Source organism: Telopea speciosissima, chromosome 5, assembly GCF_018873765.1.
Source record: "Telopea speciosissima isolate NSW1024214 ecotype Mountain lineage chromosome 5, Tspe_v1, whole genome shotgun sequence".
Taxonomy (NCBI): domain Eukaryota; kingdom Viridiplantae; phylum Streptophyta; class Magnoliopsida; order Proteales; family Proteaceae; genus Telopea; species Telopea speciosissima.
In genome coordinates this window covers 23,326,896-23,347,809 of record NC_057920.1, presented here as the reverse complement: position 1 = coordinate 23,347,809, position 20,914 = coordinate 23,326,896, and the positions used below count along the sequence as shown (strand labels likewise).

General features: G+C 39.6%; 1 protein-coding gene across 2 annotated transcripts in view; it reads left to right on the top strand.

The window, feature by feature from the left end:
* Positions 1-19,497, top strand: part of LOC122661626 — a 45,808-nt gene extending 26,311 nt beyond the window's left edge. The window contains exons 3-4 of one of the 2 annotated variants that reach the window (XM_043857085.1): positions 14,437-19,176; positions 19,385-19,497. In XM_043857085.1, coding sequence (XP_043713020.1) covers positions 14,437-19,172 — 4,736 coding nt within the window. In that variant the 3' untranslated portion in view covers positions 19,173-19,176; positions 19,385-19,497. Of the gene's footprint in view, positions 1-14,436; positions 19,262-19,384 lie in introns of those variants that run through there. The other variant, XM_043857084.1, reaches the window with a different exon arrangement.
* The last annotated feature ends 1,417 nt before the right edge of the window (positions 19,498-20,914 follow it).

The window sequence follows — 20,914 nt, the reverse complement described above, 5'->3', positions numbered from 1 at the left end:
TGTCACCCCTATCTTGGCTGGTTGGTCTCTCTTGTTCCCTCTGTTCTCTTTGTTCCGTCCGCCCCTTTGTTGACTACTTTCCCCACCTTTTGCTTGCCCTCGACGCGTTGTCTATCACGATCCGCCATAATGATACTTGTTTATCGCAATGTAAGTAACACAAATAATTAAAAAACTTAATGTAGATGCACTTCAATTGACACTTTTAGATTACTAATACACTTGTATAGTTATTTAATATTTTTCCCCTAACCCTTATATTTTTCACAAAATTAAAACCAATTTTTTATATATAATGTTAATATAAGTATTGACCTAACACAACAAAACTATGAATTAGTAAACATAATATACATGTAATGCATCTCAAAACATATAGAAATAACTTTCATATTTTTCATTATTTTTTAAACTTAAAACTCATATTTTTCCTTATTTATTTCTGTTTTTTAATTTTTATATATTTTTCTTAATTTTCGAAAATTAAAAGAATTATTTAAGAGCAGAAAAATAAATCCGACAATCGTGAAGCCGTAGATCGGCCATTGGTGTCTAACATATATTTAATTCATTACCATCCAAGTCATATTACCCCTAATTATTTCCTATTTTAGTTGTAGGAAAATGAATTTTTAAAACCAGAAAAAAATAAAAAAATACATATGGGAAAAAATTTCGACACCGTGAGGTCTGTAGATCGGCCTCCGGTGTCTAACATATATTAATATCATCAACATCCAACAACATTTGTACAAAGTTTTTTAAAAAAATAGTTTTAGAGAAATATAATTTACCTTAAATAATGAAAATAGGCTTGGATGATGAGCTTAGATGACCCTCCGACGTCTTCCCGCGACAAGGAGCTTCAATGAGGCTTGGAAGGGAGGAAGAAGAGAGAATTTCATTTAGCAGCTCTCGGTGAAATATCGACCAAGAGCTGCGAAATATGAAATTTATAAGGATTTTGAATGTGACACTATTGTCACTTTACAATATCTCGCGATATATCGTGATATCTCGCGATATATCGTGAGTTCCACGATATATCGCCGAAATATCTCGATATATCGACGAGTTATTGTACTTTTTATTCGACCTTGTTTCGTATCTCGGTCATGTCGAGATTCACGAAATATCGCGATATATCGCCGATATTTCGCGAGATTTTATACCATGCTTTAGATAGAGATCGAATTAAAATTTTGGATGTAGCATTCTTAGCTGTTCTATAGATAGAGATCGGATTAAAATTTTTGGTGTAGTGCTCATTTTATTGCAGTAAGATTGTAGACCTAAGCCTAGTTTCTCCTCTCTCCTTTACTTTTGCTATTGTGTTCAACTTGAATTTCCTATATTGCCATTTACCTAGTGAAACTTGTCTCTTGAACTTTGGACTGCATACATTGCGAGATACTGACACTTGGTGGAATTGTTTAGATTGTTTTTTGTATATTGGCTTGTATCTATTATGTCGTGCTTTCTATTCTTAGGTGTTGAGGTTGACTGAATCACATGTTTATTCTTGGGTCTTAATGACATGTTTATGCTTTCCAACTTTATCTGTTTAGTTTTATGCACTGTTGCACCATCCATATATTTTGTTCTGTTTGTATATGCACCTTTTCCCAACTGTATGAGTGTCTTTTAATGCATTTAAGTACCTTTTTGTATATTATTATCTACTATATATCTATTTTCGTATAGTGCTGCATCAGGTCAGCAACTGACACTTTATTTATCCAGCCAATCACCTTTTTGCATGCATCTTCTTGTTTTCTGATTTAATGTTCTTTTATTGCTATCATGTCTTATCCTCCTTACCTGGCTAGGTCGTCCTGCGTATGCGACACCACATTGATGCCTGAATGCGGTGATAAGTAGGCAAGGGCAAGTGAGAGGAATTTGCCAGCCCAGAAACGTAGGATTAGATTGGCTTCGTGGAACATTGGATCCTTAACGTGTAAGAGCTTGGAGTTTATAGATGTTATGAGGAGACGAAGGATTAATATAGCTTGTATCCAAGAGACTAGATGGAAGGGTAACAAATCAAAATTGTTGGATGACTTCAAACTTTGGTATTCGGGAGACCAAAGTAATAGAAACGGAGTGGAGATAATAGTGGATAAAGATCTAAAGAAAGATGTAGTGGAGGTCAAAAGATTGGGTGATAGGATTATATCCATTAAGTTAGTGTTGGCGAAAGAGGTTATCAATATCGTTTGCGCATACGTACCCCAGATAGAACTAGATAAAAGTAGGAAGCGCCAATTTTGGGACAACATGGATGAGTAAATGCAGGGTTTTGGCCAAGATGAAACGATTATTATTTGAGGTGACCTGGACGACCATGTTGGGAGTGATTGTGGAGGCTATGAAGGTGCTCATGGAGGCTTCAGAATTGGGGAGAGGAATGAGGAGGGGACCTTAATCCTAGACTTTTTGGTAACTTACGAGCTATCCATTGTGAACACTTTCTTTGAAAAAAGAGAGGAACACTTAGTTACCTACAAAAGTGGGATTCACTCTAGTCAAATTGATTTCTTCCTAAGTAGAAGGGCAGACATAATGTTCTGTAAGGATTGTAAGGTTATTCCTGGGGAGAGTCTGCCCACCCTACATAGACTGGTGGTCCTCGATATGTGCTTCAGTGCATAAAAGTATAGGAGGATGGAACCTATGTACCTTAAGATAGGATGGTGGAGTCTAAAAGGGGAGTCCCTAGGCATATTTACTGAAGATGTGGCTAAACATGGAAAGGTGAACCTTGAGGGAGATACCAATGTGATGTGGAATGAGATGATGGCTTGTATTAAGAGGGTTTCCAAAGAAGTGTTAGGGAAAGCAAAGGGTAGGTGTTAGGCCCCTAGGGAGACTTGGTGGTGGGATGAGGAGGTTCAAGCAGCCATCAAGACTAAGAAAGAGAGGTTTAAAACATGGCAACGTACTCAAGAAATAGATGATAAAAGAGGTATAACGAGGCCAGAAACGAGGCTAGGAAGATGGTGGGCATGGCTAGGGCGAGAAAATACGAGGAGCTTTATATTAATCTACACATAAAGGAAGGGGAAAAAGCTAATTATAAAATAGCTAAAATGAGAGAAAGGAATAGTCAGTTGTCAAGGTGTCGCCAAGGCACCGCTTAGGTTTCCAGGCGGATTTCTACATGCTTAGGCGGCTGCCGAGCGCCTTGCATTGGGTTAATTAGTACCGAAGCAGGTTCTGACACTTATTTATGCCAAATATCGTTTGAGTGTTGATATTTCATTTACTTAAGATATTATTCATAAATAAGCAAATACCCCTTATTTGAATCCAATAAAAATAGTTAAAAAATAAAATTCCAAAAGGATAAAAAGTGAACCCCCCCCAGTTCAAGAACAAAAATTGGATTTTTGGCGATAGGTGAAATTTTCAACTTTGTAATGCTGGGGTTTTTCTCAAATTTAAAAATTCCATAAATCTTAATATGGTAAAACATTGCTAAAAACCAAAAGTGCTGGAAATTATTCTATTGTTTTGATATCTAAAAATTATTTTCATTTAGAGCGATTTTGACAGCATTCACGCGCACCAAATAAGGTTTTATCAGAACATAACTCCTTTAATACAAATCAGATTTAAGCAATCTTGGATTTGTTGGAAAGCTGGTTTTGTGCTCTTCCTAATATAAAAAGTCTCATGTAAAAATAAAATCACTTAATCAATCAAATTTCTTAGAAAACAAGAACATTTCTCTAAATCGAGAGCAAGTTAATTACTTATTGATAACATCATATTTTATAAGAACAGTCTAAACCAAATGTGAGACTATGTATACTTGAAAATGACCAATTTCAAGAACATATAAACCAAATGTGTGTTTTGATTGTTTTTCACACATATAACTGATATATTAAAAAAAAAATATTGGAACGCGATTTAGGCCGCCTAGGCACCGCTTAGGCGCCGCCTAAGCGCTTAGGGAGGACCTCAAATGCCTTGGATCGCCTAGCGCCTTGACAACTAGGGGAAGAGTAGAGATTTCGACCAGATGAGCTGTATAAAAGGGGAGGATCGAAGAGTGTTGGCAAGGGATGAGGACATTGTAAGGAGATGGGATGAGTATATTTGTGAACTTCAAAATCGAGATAGTTCCAATATGACCGAACCGGTTAATTGCATTATTCATCAAGATACCACGCATCATAGATATCTACGAAAGATTTGTAATGGAAGTTAAAAGAAGCCTTGAGAAAAATGAAAGGCATTGGGCCCAAATGATATCCCAATAGAAGTATGGAAGGCCCTAGGAGTACATGGAGTTTATTGGTTAACCTAGTTATTTAACAAGATAATGATCTAAAGGAAAATGCCAGATGATTGGAGGAGAAGCATTGTAGTTTCAGTCTACAAAAATAAGGGTGATGTCCAGAGTTGCAATTACTATATAAGCGTAAAACTAATAAGTTATACTATGAAACTTTAGGAGAAGGTTACTGAAGCCCGTCTGAGAAGAGAGACTCATATCTCGAAGAATCAATTTGGTTTTATGTCAGGTTGATCCATGGTAGAATCTATTTACCAATTGAGGAGGCTCATGGAAATATGTAGAGCTAGCAAAAAGGATCTCCATATGGTCTTTATTGACCTGGAGAAAGCCTACGACAATCCCTAGAGATTTAATCCGGCATGTTCATGCGAAGAGAGGGGTGTCGAGTAAGTATATAGAGGTAATTAAACATATGTATGAAGGTGTAGTGATCCGTGTGACATTAGTGGGAGGCTAGGGTAAGGAATTACCAGTTACGGTTGGGTTACATCAAGTATCAGCCCTAAGCCCTTATTTGTTTGCGCTTGTCATCCAAGACGAGGTACCTTGGTGTATGCTCTTCGTCGATGATATCGTTTTGGTGGCCGAGACAAAGCAGGGATTAACGCTAAGTTAGAGATGTGGAGATTGACCTCGGAAACAAAAGGCTTTAAAATAGTAGATCAACGACAGAATATATTAGATGTAATTTAAGTCACACTTTGATGGATGGTGACATGGTGAAAATTGAGAGAGAGATACCACTAAGTGACTATGTCAGATATATGGGGTCTATCATACGCAAAGAAGGTCACATAGATGATGATGTTTCACAAAAAATTAAAGTGGGATGGATGAAGTGGAGAGGTGCGACCGGAGTACTGTGTGACCAACACATTCCTTTAAAGCTTAAAGGAAAATTCTACAGTACTGTTGTCCAATCTACTATGACGTATGGGTCATAGTTATGAAGTCGTCGCCAAGGCGCCACCTAGGCGTCTAGGCCAATCTCTAGAGGCCTAGGCGATTGTGATACAGCTCCAAGTAGGAAGGAGAAGAAGAAGAAGAAGTCTTGAACTTAGGGCTTGATTAGGGAGCCATAGATTAGGATTATTATTTTCCATACTTCGTTTATTTTCCTGTTTTTAGATTGAACTGGTTTAGAATTGGTTGCACCCAATTGGTTCAATTGGTCTAATTTAAGTGAAGTGTTCCTATTGGTTAATAGGTCCTTAAATCCTATTGGCTAGTATGGAATCTTCTTTTAAATTAGTTGTTTTAAGTTAGATTCTTTTAAATTAAGTTAGTAGGGGTAGTTAGGACATTTTACATCTTTAATTACTATCTTTTGAATTATATTCCTTCCCTTCCACGATTTTGTGGAGGAGAAGATTTTAATTTGTATTAGGATTTGGCATAAAGCCATATTATAAATAAAGTAAATCGTGGAGAGCTCCCCCACACTGAATTTTGAATTAAAAGGTCTGTTTGCTGCTGTCGGCTGTTGCTGCTGCTGCTGCTGCTGCTCTTTGTGAGTATATATCCTTGTGGATCTCAAGGTGGATAGGGTGGGTGGACTCCTGCAACTCCTTGCATCGTGAAGATCGGGAGGTTTCTTCAAGTTATCAAGTTGTTGCCATTGTCTCTGCAATCCAGTAAGTTTGAATCTGCAATTTGATTTCAAACCACCTTCTAATCTGTCCAACCATTCCCCCTTCATTAGACCTAGTCCACACCCCTCTCCATCCATCAAGCCCTAACCTCCATTGAACCTGTAACTCCTACCTTAACTAGGACTCCCTCATAACTTCAGATTTGTCCATCAGTTTCAAACCAAACTTCCAACATACAACCCCCACACTTCTCCCCACACTCGATCCAAAATCCAGCTCATAACTCCTACTCTATCCCCTCCATTCCTCTACTCCATTAAACCTACAACCTGCAACTGCAGAATTTTAAAACCTTCCCAAATCCTATTTTTTATATGCTATAAAAGCACCCTAGACCTACATATTAAAGTCATATAAGATCCATTCCCAAATTCCCATCCTAAACCCTAGAATTAACCTAAAACCTAGTGTTGTCCATTCGAACCAGCAACCCCTTTTGCTATTGATCCTGTTATCTAGCTCCTAGTAGGTCTCCTACCTATCTAGGACTACATTAATTCGTATCAGAGCCATGGCTGAACATAGCAATCCGGTGCTGCCATAACTACTCGATCCTTTGGTAGCAATGTTAGAGATGTTTTAGAAATTTACTGCCGACCAGGAGACTTTGGTTGAAGATTTTAGAGCTGAACAGAGAGCTATTACTGAAAGGCTGCGAGTAATTGAGCATAGACAACTTGCACTTAATGGGGACAACAATGTACCCATAGAAGAAGACAGGTACCAACTCCATTCAGTGGTACAGAGGTTGCCTGAGAGAGATGGGAGCCCCAGAGATGACTACAGGGGTTATAGAGATGGACACATAAGTTACAGGGACATATTCAAAGCTGACCGAGATGACAGGGATGGTAGAGATCATTACAGAGATTGTCGGGACAGACCTAGAAAAGCCCGTGAGCCTTCTCGGGAACACAGAGATCACCACCGAGGCTACAGAGACAGAGATAGGAAGACTGGGACAGAGACAGAGGTTGCCAGCCTACTTTTGAGGAGTATATGAGGTCCTACTTCACTGGAGACCAGGGTACTAATCGACGCTATACAGACAACCAAAAGGTGAAGCTTGAGCTGAAAGAATTCGATGGTCACCCTGACCCCCAGGTATTTTATGACTGGCTGGCTGTAGTAGAAGATTACTTCGACTGGTATGATCTGTCTAAAGAGAGGAAAATGAAGTTAGTCCGTGCTAAACTTGTCGGACTAGGACGTGAGTGGTGGAGAACTACTGAAAGAGAGATGGACTTTAATGGTACTGCATCCCGCACTTGGGAAGACATGAAATACGACCTGAGTAAGCAATACTTGCCAAGGCACTTCAGGTCTCAGCAGCTATAGGATCAATTCAACTCCCTCTGCCAAGAAACCATGACTGTGACTGAATACATGGGGAAATTCGATGCTCTTTCTTCTGACATTGGCATTAGGGAGGAGGGCATCCAAATGCTTTCCCGGTTCAGATTGGGTCTGTCAGGTGAGATCAACAGGGCAATGAGGGTGGTTGACGTTGTAGATGTTCGAGATTACTGAGGCCTTGAAAGCAGAGGAGCTATTAGCTTCAAGTAAACAGCCGGGTTCTACTTCCAAGCTGGCCTACATCAACACTAGTACCTCAAAACAAGGTTCCTCTATAGGTAGCACCTCTCGCCCTGCTGTTCCCCCACGTGTGGATGATAAGGGCAAAGCTCCTATGGGCCGAAATGACCCTTTCACTTGTTATTACTGCCAAAACAAGGGGCATATTGCTAGGGACTGCCCACACAAGAAGAAGTCTGTCAACGTGGCTGAAAAGGAAGGAGTTCAAGGTGAAGGTGAAGACCAGGGCGAAATTCATTTCCATGCCCTTCCCCCTGATGATGATGACGATGTGGCTGCTTATCTTGAAGACGAAGGTAAGGAGCCTAGAGGTGTTCATGTGATCCTTCAAGAGGCTGCTACCCAGCCAGAGTTCTAGCCGCCTTCATCCGTCAAAGAGTTGTTGTCCGCATACAAGCTTGAACCATCCGCTGAAGATGAACGCAAGAAACTTGATCTTGATTTGGAAGACCATTCTGTGATCTCCAGCCATTCATCGGAGATGAATGTTTTCAAGACGGGGAAAGTTGATGCAGCTCCAATTAGGAAGAAGAAGAAGAAGAAGAAGTCCTGAACTTAGGGCTTGATTAAGGAGCCATAGATTAGGACTATTATTTTTCATATTTAGTTTATTTTCCTGTTTTTAGATTGAACCGGTTTAGAATTGGTTGCACCCAATTGGTTCAATTGGTCTAATTTAAGTGAAGTGTTCCTATTGGTTAATAGGTCCTTAAATCCTATTGGCTAGTATGGAATATTCTTTTAAATTAGTTGTTTTAAGTTAGATTCTTTTAAATTAAGTTAGTAGGGGTAGTTAGGACATTTTATAGTTTTAATTACTATCTTTTGAATTATATTCCTTCCCTTCCACAATTTTGTAAAGGAGAAGATTTTAATTTGTTTTAGGATTTGGCATTAAGCCATATTATAAATAAAGTAAATCGAGGAGGGCTCCCCCACACTGAATTTTGAATTAAAAAGTCTGTTTGCTGGTGCCGGCTGCCGGTTGTTGCTGCTGCTCCTGCTCTTTATGAGTGTATATCCTTGTGGATCTCAAGGTGGATAGGGTGGGTGGACTCCTGCGACTCCTTGCATCGTGAAGATCGGGAGGTTTCTTCAAGTTATCAAGGTGCTGCCGTTGTCTCTGCAATCCAGTAAGTTTGAATCTGCTGTTTGATTTCAAACCTTCTTCTTCTAATCTGTCCAACCATTCCCCCTTCATTAGACCTAGTCCACACCCCCCTCCATCCATCAAACCCTAACCTCCATTAAACCTGCAACTCCTACCTTAACTAGGACTCCCTCATAACTTCAGATCTGTTCATCAGTTTCAAACCAAACTTCCAGCATACAACCCCCACACTCGATCCAAAATCCAGCTCATAGCTCCCACTCTATCCCCTCCATTCCTCCACTTCATTAAACCCAAAACCTGCAACTCAATTCTGTCCAAAATTGCAGAATTTTAAAACCTTCCCAAATCCTATTATTTACATGCCATAAAAGCACCCTAGACCTGCATATTAAAGCCATATAAGACCCATTCCCAAATTCCCATCCTAAACCCTAGAATTAACCTAAAACCTAGTGTTGTCCATTCGAACTAGCAACCCCTTTTGCTGTTGATCCTGTTATCTAGCTCCTAGTAGGTCTCCTACCTATCTAGGACTACATTAGATTGTCTCCTTAGTGCATGGCGCCTTGCACTAATTTAATTGGTATCAAACTGGTTTCTTGCCCTTATTTATGCCTAAGTAAATGTTTTTATATTTGTTATTTCATTTACTTAAGATATTATTCAAAAATATGAAAATACCCCCTTATTTAAATCCAATAAAAATAGTTCAAAAAATCAAATTCCAAAAGGTAAAAAGTCAACCCCCTCAATTCAAGAACAAAATTGGATTTTTGGCAGTAGGTCAAATTTTCACCTTCTAATGCTTTGGTTTTTCTTAAATCTAAAAATTCCATAAATCTTAATATGTTAAAACATTGCTAAAAACCCAAAGTGCGGTAAAATATTCATTTGTTTTGATATCTAAAAAATTATTTTCATTCGGAGTGATTTTGACAACATTCGCACACACCAAATAAGGTTTGACCGGCACATAACTCCTTCAATATAAATCAGATTTAAGCAATCTTGGATTTGTTGGAAAGCTGGTTTTGTGTTCTACCTTATATAAAAAATGTCATGCAAAAATAAATGGATAAATTACTCCCCCTCTCCTCGATTATGCCCGAATGATAAGCCCACCCCTGGGTATTGAGTAATAACTCTCCCCTCCCCTGAAATCAAAAGATTCTATCAACCGTACCCATTCCGTGAAAATCGCTGTTAAGTGATAGAAAAATACTATATTACCCCCTACTTCTTCTTCTTCCTCCTCCTACAACTCCACCCCCACCCTGCTGCCAATTCAACCCATCTCACCGCCCCCACCCATGCTATCTCCGCTTACTGCAGAAACCACCAAATTAGGAATTGTTAAGAGAGAGATGTAGAGAATGCTTGAATGAATAAATCGATCATTCAGGCCCTGTTAATATAAAGAACAGAATTACTACTGAAAATAGAAACTTAACTCAGTCCTAGTCCTACTAGGAATTCCTAATACAACTAGGAATCCCAAACTAGGACTCGGCTGGGGAAAAACAATAAAAGGAATAAAAAATAAAGAAAAAGAAACATAAATAAAGTGGGACTAACCACCCTAACTTGACTAGGACTAATCCTAGTAAGCTAGGACAGGTAGGACCAATCCTAGTGGAACTAGGACTGATTGGGGTAAGCAGTAAGCAGCCTATTTCAACAAGAATAACTAATCCACTTAAAATAACTAAGCAACAAAATATAAGATAATAATTGGCCAACAAAGGGATAAGATGTGATTGAAAAAAGAACTAGGATAACCGTTAAGTCACATAAGCAGTTAAAATCTGGGAGAAAGAAAGGAAGAAATTACATCAAAATTCCAAAGAAACCCTCTCTCTCTCTCTCTCTCTCCTTTATCGTCTTCTTTCTTTCTTCCAGGATGTAAACGCGGATTAACCGTAAATAGATAGAACTTAAAAGACCAAACAAACCAAGCGGAACTAAAGTAAAAGGAACTCAAAACACCAAACAAAAGGCTAGAAATCAGAGAAGTAGCAGAATGAAGCACAAGGATTTTTGGATGAAACGAATTCGAATGACCAAAAACCTATAATTCAGCAAACTAGACCAATTCCAACAGTGCAAATAGTGATACAAGTATTTTCCGCCGACAGTACCGTGCATTTCTAAAATTTTGTTTCAAGGAAAACCATTAACTCTAAATCAAGAGTAGTTTAATTACTTATTGATAAGATCATACTTACTAAGAATAGTATAAACCAAATGTGAGACTAGGCCTACCTAGACAATAACCAATTCCAAGAACAATATAAACCAAATGTAGGTTTTGATTTTTTCAAACTTCCAGTGGCTTGCTTCTTCAATTCTGCTATCTTCTAGTTCTATGTTTTTTTTTGATGACTTGATGTGGCTTAATATTGATTTTTGATTACTTGATATGACTTAATGTTAATTTTTTGATGATTTGATGTTGATTTTTTATGACTTTTATTTTTATGAATGAAAATTTAAATTACGAAGAAAAAAGAGAGGGAGATACAATAAAAGAACAAAAGCAAAAAAGCCTAATGTGGATTAGGCTGCAGAAGGGAAATAGGAAGACCCCAGGATACAACAATAAGCCTCTTTCTTGGGAATTGGGAAATCCTTAACAGGAGCAAGGGGGAGGGAACCAAGTTTGGTGGAAACTTCGAAAAAGATGGCATTCCAGATCTTGTCTGAGGAACGGGACTTGGAAGTCCATCTTGTAAGATTGCATTCCATCCAAATATGAGAGAGGTATACAAGGTGAGCTTGCCGACTGAGTCACAAATAGTCTTCCTTCCAAACGTCATGTCAATCCAAAGCCATTCACGATGAAGGGGGAGGGGTCTTCTTCTAACTGGCCATCGGGTAGTTAAGGCTCTTTTCCCGAAGGATGAGGCAAAGGGACAAGAGAAGAATAGGTGGTCTGTGTCTTCAAGGCCATCCCAGCAAAGACAGCAACGGGGGGAGACCTGGATGTGGCGGCGGATAAGGAATGCTTGAGTCAAAAGGCAATTGGATAAAGCTCACCAAGAGGTGAAGCTGTGACGGGGGAATGTGACCCTTGAACCGGACAACTTTGGACCAAGGGGTTGGGTGCCTCTGAGTCTAACCATATCCCAAGCTGAATGAGAGCTGAAATTGCTTGAAGGGTAAGGTAGCCAAAGGATTGAGTCTCTTCTGCCACTGTGCCCACAGGGGATGGGGGGGTGGGAGGGAGTTCCAGAGTACCTCTAAAGGGGGAGAGGAAGGGGGAGACCAGGCACCTCTGAAAATGATGGATGCAACCATGGAAAATCTATCTGCCCTGGAGGAATAGATCTCTCAAGAGCTCACAACCAAGGAGAAGACACCTGGGGGATGCCATATGTCGAGCCAAAGGGAGGTAGTACGGTCGTCGTCGATTTTGCAAGAGATGGCTTCCATGGCTATGTGCCTGATTTACAAAATTCTGCTCCACACCCATGAAGCATCGAATGAGAGGCTGACCGACCAAATGGAATCTCTGCAAAGAGGACCAACATAAACCCTAGATGTCCAAATACTGTATTTTTTGGGGAGGATCTTCCAAATAAGCTTGAGAGAGCTAGCAAGGGATTTTTTATGACTTGATGTGGCATAATGTTGATTTTTTATAATAAAAGGTACATGTTGTAGCATACTAAATAATGTTAGAAAAGAGAGGAAATAAACAATAACACTTAGGCACTCCTCCACTGCCTTAGGTTGCCTTGACAATTATGGTATGGGGCGGAATGTTGGGCAGTTAAGAAATGTCATATAGCGAAGCTATATGTTGCAGAGATGAGGATGTTAAGATGGATGTGCGACAAAACTAGGAATGATAAAGTGAGGAACGAACGTATTAGAGCTGATGTGGGAGTTACCCTGATCAGTGACAAGCTCTGAGAATGTCGTATGAGGTGGTTTGGCCATGTGCAACGAAGGCCTGGGGATGCCCCAGTAAAGAGGACTGATCTGATGCCGATCGAAAGAGGAGCTAAAAGAGCTAGGGGCAGGCCTAAAATGACCATAGGCGAAGTTGTGAAGAATGGCATGCATAGTCTGGGTGTTGTGCCAAGTATGGCCTCAGATAGATCCTATTGGAGGGCAAGGATCCAAGTTATCGACACCATGTAGCTTAGATTTTCCTGGTTTCCTAGGCTGTCCTCCTTCCTCTTACTTTCATTTTTCATTACTTTTATTTTTTTAATCTCATTTCTTTATTTTTACTCTTCATCCCTCTTACTTTCCTTTCCCTTTTTGTGGACCTCAGTTTTTCTCTACTTTGGTTTGAAAGGATCTATGTAGCCAACATGGTATAAGATCTCGGCAAGATCTCACTATTTTCTCGTTTTTGGCAGCTCTCGAGGCGAAACCATATGCAATACCAAAAACATACAATATCTCGGCCGAGATCTCGACCTATATCTCGGTCTCGACTCGAACCAAATCAACTTATAACATATACAACATCCCTCGGCGAGATTTCGACCCCAAAGTCTAAATCTTGCCTCCTCTCGCCAATCCCGATCTGTTGTGAAGGGAAAACCCAACTTTGGTGGATTTTTTTTGGCAAATCTCACCTCTTAGTGAAGATTAAAGCCTGTGGATTCAACATTCAAGATTCAACATCAAGAAAGGGAGTTGGTTTGCTTCTCAAGAACACTGTTACGTAACTATTCTTCCATAAAATAAAAATTTTCATAGAATCATGATTAATGCTTGTTTGTTGATTATGTACTTATTATATGCGATTATAGTAGTTACCAAGGCGGGAAGGTGATCAAGGCATTTTGGAGGGGCAAAATTCAAGGCGACGCCGCCATGGCGGCAAGGCGACTGCCATGGCACCCAAGGCGTCTAAGGTGACCAAGGAGCCTGGACGCCATGGCGACGCCTTGATAACTATGTATGTGATACAATGTCCACTGATCATTTTTTTCATACAAACATGATCAAAATAGTGAAAAATATCTGTTTTACCTTCAGCCACTCGTTTCAGTATTAGCTACTTTCAAATGGTAGGACTTATTACACACTTATACTTCTATGTTTAACCTGTGTCTCTTACTTTCTTTCAAAGTTTCTAACAATTATTAACAAACAGTCGAACCATCAGCCTAATGCTTAAATGGTTTATGGTTTGATGTATTTTAGTTCCTAATGCTTATATAAGTTGTTTTACACCTCTACTTTAATTATATGAGTTCTACATATTGCGTGAAATAGGCTAGGGTAGACCTCATGCACACCGTAGACTACCAACTTAGGGTCCCTAGTCAAAGTACCATTTTGGGTTTGCATTTGTAAAAACTAATGGTCCCACTGTGTTTAGAATGCCTAAAATAGGGGGATTGTCAAGTTTCAGCCCCTATCTTGGCCATATGGCCACCGAAGGTTCGAAAACAACCATCGAGTTGAGGGAAGTAAAAATACAAGATCTCGCCAGGATCTTGGCATATCTCGGTTTTGTGGCCTGGCGAAACCGAGAAACCGAGATCTAAAACCTTGGTAGCCAACCCCATTTGGTTGGGACAAGACCGAGTAGTTGTTGTTGTCTCGCATGCTTGGTAAGACTATTTTAGTGCTCCTGATATTAATGCTCCGTTATGGAAATAAGTTGACTCTTATATACAATGTCTTGTAACTATAGTCTAAAAGTAAACAGACTAACAATCATCTTTTACCTTCTTGTTCTTTTTCCTTAGTTAGGTGTGCTTTCTATAAATGACATCTAGCATATTGTTGATTTGTAGGAATTGGCTTCAAAAGTGTATTTCTGATAACAGCTCAGCCTTACGTTTTCAGTAATGGGTATCAGATAAGGTTCAGCGAAGATCCATGTCCAGATTGCAATGTTGGATACATTGTACCAGAATGGGTTGAGGAGAATCCTACTGTTGCAGACATAAAACAGATATATGGTTCTGCTAGTACTTTTCCAGCCACAACAATAGTCTTACCTTTGAAATCTGATAAGGTGGGACCTGTTAAGCAACAGCTTTCCTCCATGCATCCCGAAGTTCTGTTATTTCTTTCCAAGATCAAGCAGCTTTCTATTAGGGAAGATAATGAGGATCGTAGACTCAATACAGTTAGTGCAATCTCTATTTCAAGTGAGACTGATTTTGTTATGAGGAAGAACATCGATGCAGAGTCTTACACCCTTCATCTCTCAACTGAGGAAAATGATAAGGAAAGCGAAAGAGAATGCAGCTACCATATGTGGAGGCAGAAATTTCCTGTTATGCTGGAAAACAGAGTAGAACGAAAGGAGGTTGAGGAATGGATGATCACTCTAGCATTTCCAAATGGACAGCGTCTTAATAGAGGGATGAACTCACCTGGGGTCTACGCATTTCTGCCAACAGAAATGGTCACAAATTTTCCCTTCATAATCCAAGCTGATTTTATTCTAGCATCATCCAGGGAAACTGTTCGCTTGGACAACCAATGGAATCAGGGGATTCTTGACTGTGTGCCCTGTGCATTTGTTAATGCTTTCATCTCACTTGTGAAGAATACTGAAGCTGCTCCAGTATCTGCATTGGCCCGTATGTTTGATTTCATACCTGTTAGAAGCTCTTCATATTCAAAGCTGAATTCCGTGAGGGAGAAGATCAAAGAGAAACTGATTGATGAAGCCATAATTCCATGTGAGTCCTACACTGACCAGAAGTTCTTTTGTAAGCCCAGTGAAGTAGGTAGGATAATGCCTTCTTTCTGGAATATCTTGATCAAAGCAAGGAAGCAGGGTGTCAGCTTGCATAATTTGTCATCCCATGGATTGTATGTTCTAAATTCAGCATTTGATAGAAAGGAGTACGATGAAGTTCTGAATTTCTTGGGAGTGAAACCAATGGATAATGATTGGTACGTGAAGTGCATCCTGAGTTCTAATCTAGTAATGGGAGTTTCAGAGGTTGTTTATATGGAGCTTCTATTTTTTCTTGCCAGTAATTGGGGTTCCTGCTTCAAAAACACAAATGTCAAGAACCTTCCCCTTCTAAAATATGTGACCCAAGATGGGAAGATATCTTTATTGAGTATCAATGCAGTGACACAGGGAAATGGTTGTAGAGTATGTCTATCAAGTGATGCTTGTCAAATTTCATGGTTGATCGATTGGAACCGAGAATTCAGATGTCCTGGAAATCAGTTCTTTATGCCAAAAAGCACACAGGAGGCTCTGCGAATATATCCCAAGAGGGAATCGATATTAGAATGGCTTGAATATCATGTGGAAATTCGTTCTATGAGCACTTCTATTTATGCCTCTCTTCTCGTTGACTCTCTGAACAGTGACAGGAAGCTTGTTATTGCCTTAGCTCACTTTTTGCATCACTCACTCTCTTACAACTATCTGTCTGAACGGGAAGTTGTTCAGTTATGTGGTTATAAAATGCCCATAGTTGATAACTATGGATCTGTATCTAGACGAAGAAGTGGTGTTCTTGTCCCTGCAAATGGAAGCAAGTGGGTGAGATTGATTGGTACAAATCCATGGAGGGGAGAAAACTATGTTGAATTAGGGGAAGACTACTTGCAAGCTGGCCATTTTGCGGGTATTTATACATCAGAGCAACAGCTCATGACATTCATGAAAACTTATGTCGGAGCTTCTGATATCCCGGATCTCTGTCCTCCCAATGCTGTATTTCCCACAGTATCTTCTCCCTTGACCAAGGAGAACACATTTTTGTTGTTAGACTGGATTAGAACCATGAAACGTAATGGAATACAAATGGAGGGAAAGTTCTTGAGATGTGTAAGGGAAGGAAGTTGGCTGAGAATTTCTTTGGGCAGCAGTTCAGGTTACAGGCCTCCTTCGCAATCATTCCTATTGACCCCAGAATGGGGTATTCTCTTGCAGAATGGGTCTGTGCTAGTTGATATTCCTTTGATAGATCAAGGATTCTATGGTTATAGAATCAGTGAATATGTGGAGGAATTGAAGACACTGGGAGTGATGTCTGAATTTAGAGAAGCGTGCCAATTCATTGGGAAGCATCTCATGTCTCTGGCAGCAGCATCAAATTTAACCCGAAGCAATGTGCTTTCAATGCTTTATTTCATTAAATTCTTAAGGGGGAAGTTTTTGCCTGTTGAAGATCTTGTCATGAATATAAAAGAAGGAAGATGGCTTAACACTTCCCACGGGTACAGGTCTCCTGTTGGATCCATTTTGTTTGATTCAGAATGGAAAGGTGCCTCACAAATTAGTAACCTCCCCTTCATTGATCAAGACTACTATGGTGAGGAAATTCTCAAATTCAGAGAGGAGCTTACGTTGCTAGGTGTTATTGTTGGCTTCAACCAAAATTACAAGCTCGTGGCTGACTACTTCAGATTGCCAACTTCATTAACTTCTATTTCACCTGATACTGTTCTTTTCATTTTGGAATGTATTCGGTGTTCAAGGTCAACGGGGAAACTTGTTCCAGTGTTAAAAGATAAAAAATGGTTGAGGACCAGTCTTGGCTACAAGTCTCCTGGTGAATGTTTCCTGTACAGTCCTGAATGGGGTTGCCTTCTGCAGGTGTTCAGTGGTTTCCCAGTGATTAGTGAAAAACTCTATGGAAGTACGATTTTCTCTTACAAAAATGAGTTGAAGGAAGCAGGAGTAGTGGTGGACTTTGAGGAAGCAGCAGCCAAATTTGCTTGCTATTTTAAGCAGCATGCATCCTCTGCTACAAAGGAGAATGTACTCTCATTTCTCTCATGTTACAGACAATTAAATGATGCACGCCTTAAATTTCCAACAGATTTCAGCAAGTGCATCCGTGAAGAAAAATGGTTAAGGACTCGTCTTGGCAACAGGTCTCCTAAGGACTCTATATTGTTTAGCCCAGATTGGCTTTCTATCTCTCCAATTGCAAGACTTCCATTCCTCAATGATGATGGCAATAACTATGAAAATTACAAAGCTGAGCTGAAGGCATTGGGAGTTGTCATTGAATTCAAGGAGGGAGCAAAGTTTGTGGCAGCTGGCATTCGTATCCCTGCAAATCCAATGGATTTAACCCCTAAGAATGTGACTTCATTGCTGGATTGCATCCGAAATTTAAAGCATGAAAAGAGTGATACCTTACTTGCAGAGTTTTTGAAGAGAATTAATACAAGATGGATGAAGACTCATATGGGTTACCAAACTCCAGAGAAATGTTTGTTGTTTGATACAGAGTGGGCTTCATTCTTACAGCCAGAAGATGGGCCATTCATTGATGAAGAATTTTATGGCTCCAGCATGATGTCCTACAAAGAAGAGCTCAGTGCAATAGGTGTCACGTTAGATATTAAAAATGGGTGCACCTTGCTTGCTAGTCACCTGGAATCGCATTCTCAAGTTACTGTGATAGCTCGAATTTACAAGTACTTGATGAAATGCAACTGGGAGCCTGACAAAAAAGAAGCTAGGTGGATTTGGATTCCAAATAGATGCAACAAGGGAGAGTGGGTCAGCCGTGAAGAATGTATCCTTATTGACAGGGATAATCTCTTTGGGGCACAGTTGAATGTTTTAAGCGAGTATTATGAGAAGGAACTACTAGGATTCTTTTCCATGGCTTTGGGAGTGAGACGTACTCCTTCAATTGATGACTACTATAAGCTCTGGAAGGAATGGGAAAATTCAGGACACCAATTAACAGAGTCTGATTGTTGTGCCTTCTGGGTTAATGTTGCAAAGCTTTGGACCGAAAAGGCAAAGAAACATTTTGCGGAAAACTTACTGAAAGTTCCTGTGGAGACAGGCACAGGTGGAATTCTGTTGTCCAACAAACAAGACGTCTTCATCCCAGATGATCTGCAATTGAAGGATATGCTTCAGAAGGCTTCCATTCATCCATTATTTGTCTGGTGTCCGCAGCGAAGTATGGAAACTCTTCCTCGTAGTAAGCTTCTTGAAATGTACAGCAATGTTGGAGTCCAGACCATATCTGAATCCATACAGAAGGATGAATCCTCCATACCAGACGGTACTGAATTCAAGAAGGTCGAACCAAAAGACATACTCATCAGAGAAGGGCTGCTCAGACTCATACTTGGGTTCCTAGCCGACCCGGCACTCAAAATGGATGTGGAAACAAGGCATCAGACAATCGAGTATCTTCTTGATCTTGCTGTGTTTGAGACGGGAAAATCCCTTACTGTGAGTTATATCTTACCACTCTCTTCAGGAAAGAATGTGAATGCAGAGGTAAACCAAATGATTCGTTGGGAGAGAGAAAATTCAAGGCTCTTTATACAGAAGGCTTATACACCATCTGGGCATAAAGCCAACATTGAATTTGCTACACATTTTTCCAAAGTGATATCTGAGCAACTGTTATGGGAGAAGGAAGATCAGATTTCTGGACTATCTGAGCTGATCAAGTTGGGTGTTCTGCTGGAATTTGAAGAAGAAGCAATCAAGTTCTTGATGAAGACCAAAAATCTGCAACTTCTCATGGAGGATGAGGAGTTCTTGGCATCAGTATTGACATCTAACTAGCCAGGCCAAATTTGTGCTTTTTCTGTTTCTTTCTATCCTACTCCACATATATCTGCTTCTTTAATGTTTTAAAGTGTGTTTTTGTTACTATTGTCAACTCTTTGTGTTGTCAAATGTGTATCTATGGTTGATTAGTGTCGAGAACTCCACAAACTTGCAACTTCACATGGAGAATGGGGAGGTATTGGCATTAGTATTGACATCCAACTAAGCCAGCACAAATTTATGTTTGTTCTGTTCGTCTATCTATCCTATACCTCATATTTCTGGTTCTTTAATGTTTTAAAGTGTGTTTTGTTACTCTATAAACTCTTTGTGATGTCAAATGTCTCTATTAACTCTTTGTGATGTCAAATGTCTATCTATGATTCCTATGTTATATCTTAAGAAATCATCAGGGCACTCTTATTCATGCCATCTCCGACCGGCGGCTTTCACATCGATTAGTAAAGGTGAAACACTGGCTATCAGGGCAGGCCTTCGACAAAGTATTGCTGATTGTGTTGCTGATATTGTTGTGGAAACTGATCACAATTTCTTGGCTTTGATGCTGAACCGATCGCAAGACATTAGTATCATGCTAGAAGTTTCCGCTATAGTTCAAGATATACAACCCCTATCATCTTTCTTGTCCTGATTGTTCCATTTTGTTTCAAGGGAGATTAACAGCATTGCTGACTCCTTAGCCAGGAGGGCATTGTCCTGTTCGTGTTGGACTTCATAGCCCATATCTATTCCCGCTATAATAACATAAAACACAACAATAATATACAGATCTTTTCTTACCCAGAAGAAAAAAATTTGTCTACCTATAGTTCACTAGTGGATTGACATATAATTATGTAGTCATGCTTCTATTTCCTTTCCTTTTGGCATTAGAAGGCCTTCTGTATGTGTACATACTTCAGGATAGTGTGCACCTTGGTTATTGTAGGTTTTTGTTTTTATTTTTTATTTTTTATGAAATGTAGTATTTCTTATTGAGAAATGTAAAATTGGCAAGATTCTATACACACTTAGATGTTCAGATTAGACCTCTCTCTCTTTCCCCGAGACACAAACAGATGTATTAACCCTCTAAAAATGGGAAATTTACACATACCACCCCTGAGGTTTGATGAGAGGATACTTTTCACCCCCAGTTTTGGAAAATTTTGCGTACCCCCTTGAGGTTTGCAAATGGTAACAAATAAGCCCATTCCATCAGTTCATGACTACTGTTAAAAATAAGACTTTAACTGACGGAATTGCCCTTCTAAGAAGAATCCAAAAAAAAACCTGCAACTCATCCCAGTGCCCCCATTGATTCGTTAAAACGTTTGCCACTCAATCACTACTCTTCAACCTCTTTGCCTGAACCGAATCATCACCATCTTAACCATCACTCTCTGCTCCACCCTCAAACCCTAACCCTAAACTCTGATTTGTTCACCATCACTCCCTGTCTTTCCTTTGATGCCCGTACTCAGACCTCAAATAAGTCTGATTTATTTGAAGTTATAGCAAGCGAAGATGAGAGAGACTAGAGATCGTATTGTAGGATGGATGTGAACGATGAACTTCGCAAATCTGAATTTAAGGATGTTTATAGAGAAACAAGATGAACTTTACGTTCCAGGAAAGATTGTCAAAATGTCTGAACTACAAATTAGCGGCAAGAAATCTGAAAATAAGTGAACTTAAAATTCAAATCAAGTGGAGTACTCATACGAATTTCATGCAGAAAAACAGAATAAATCTTA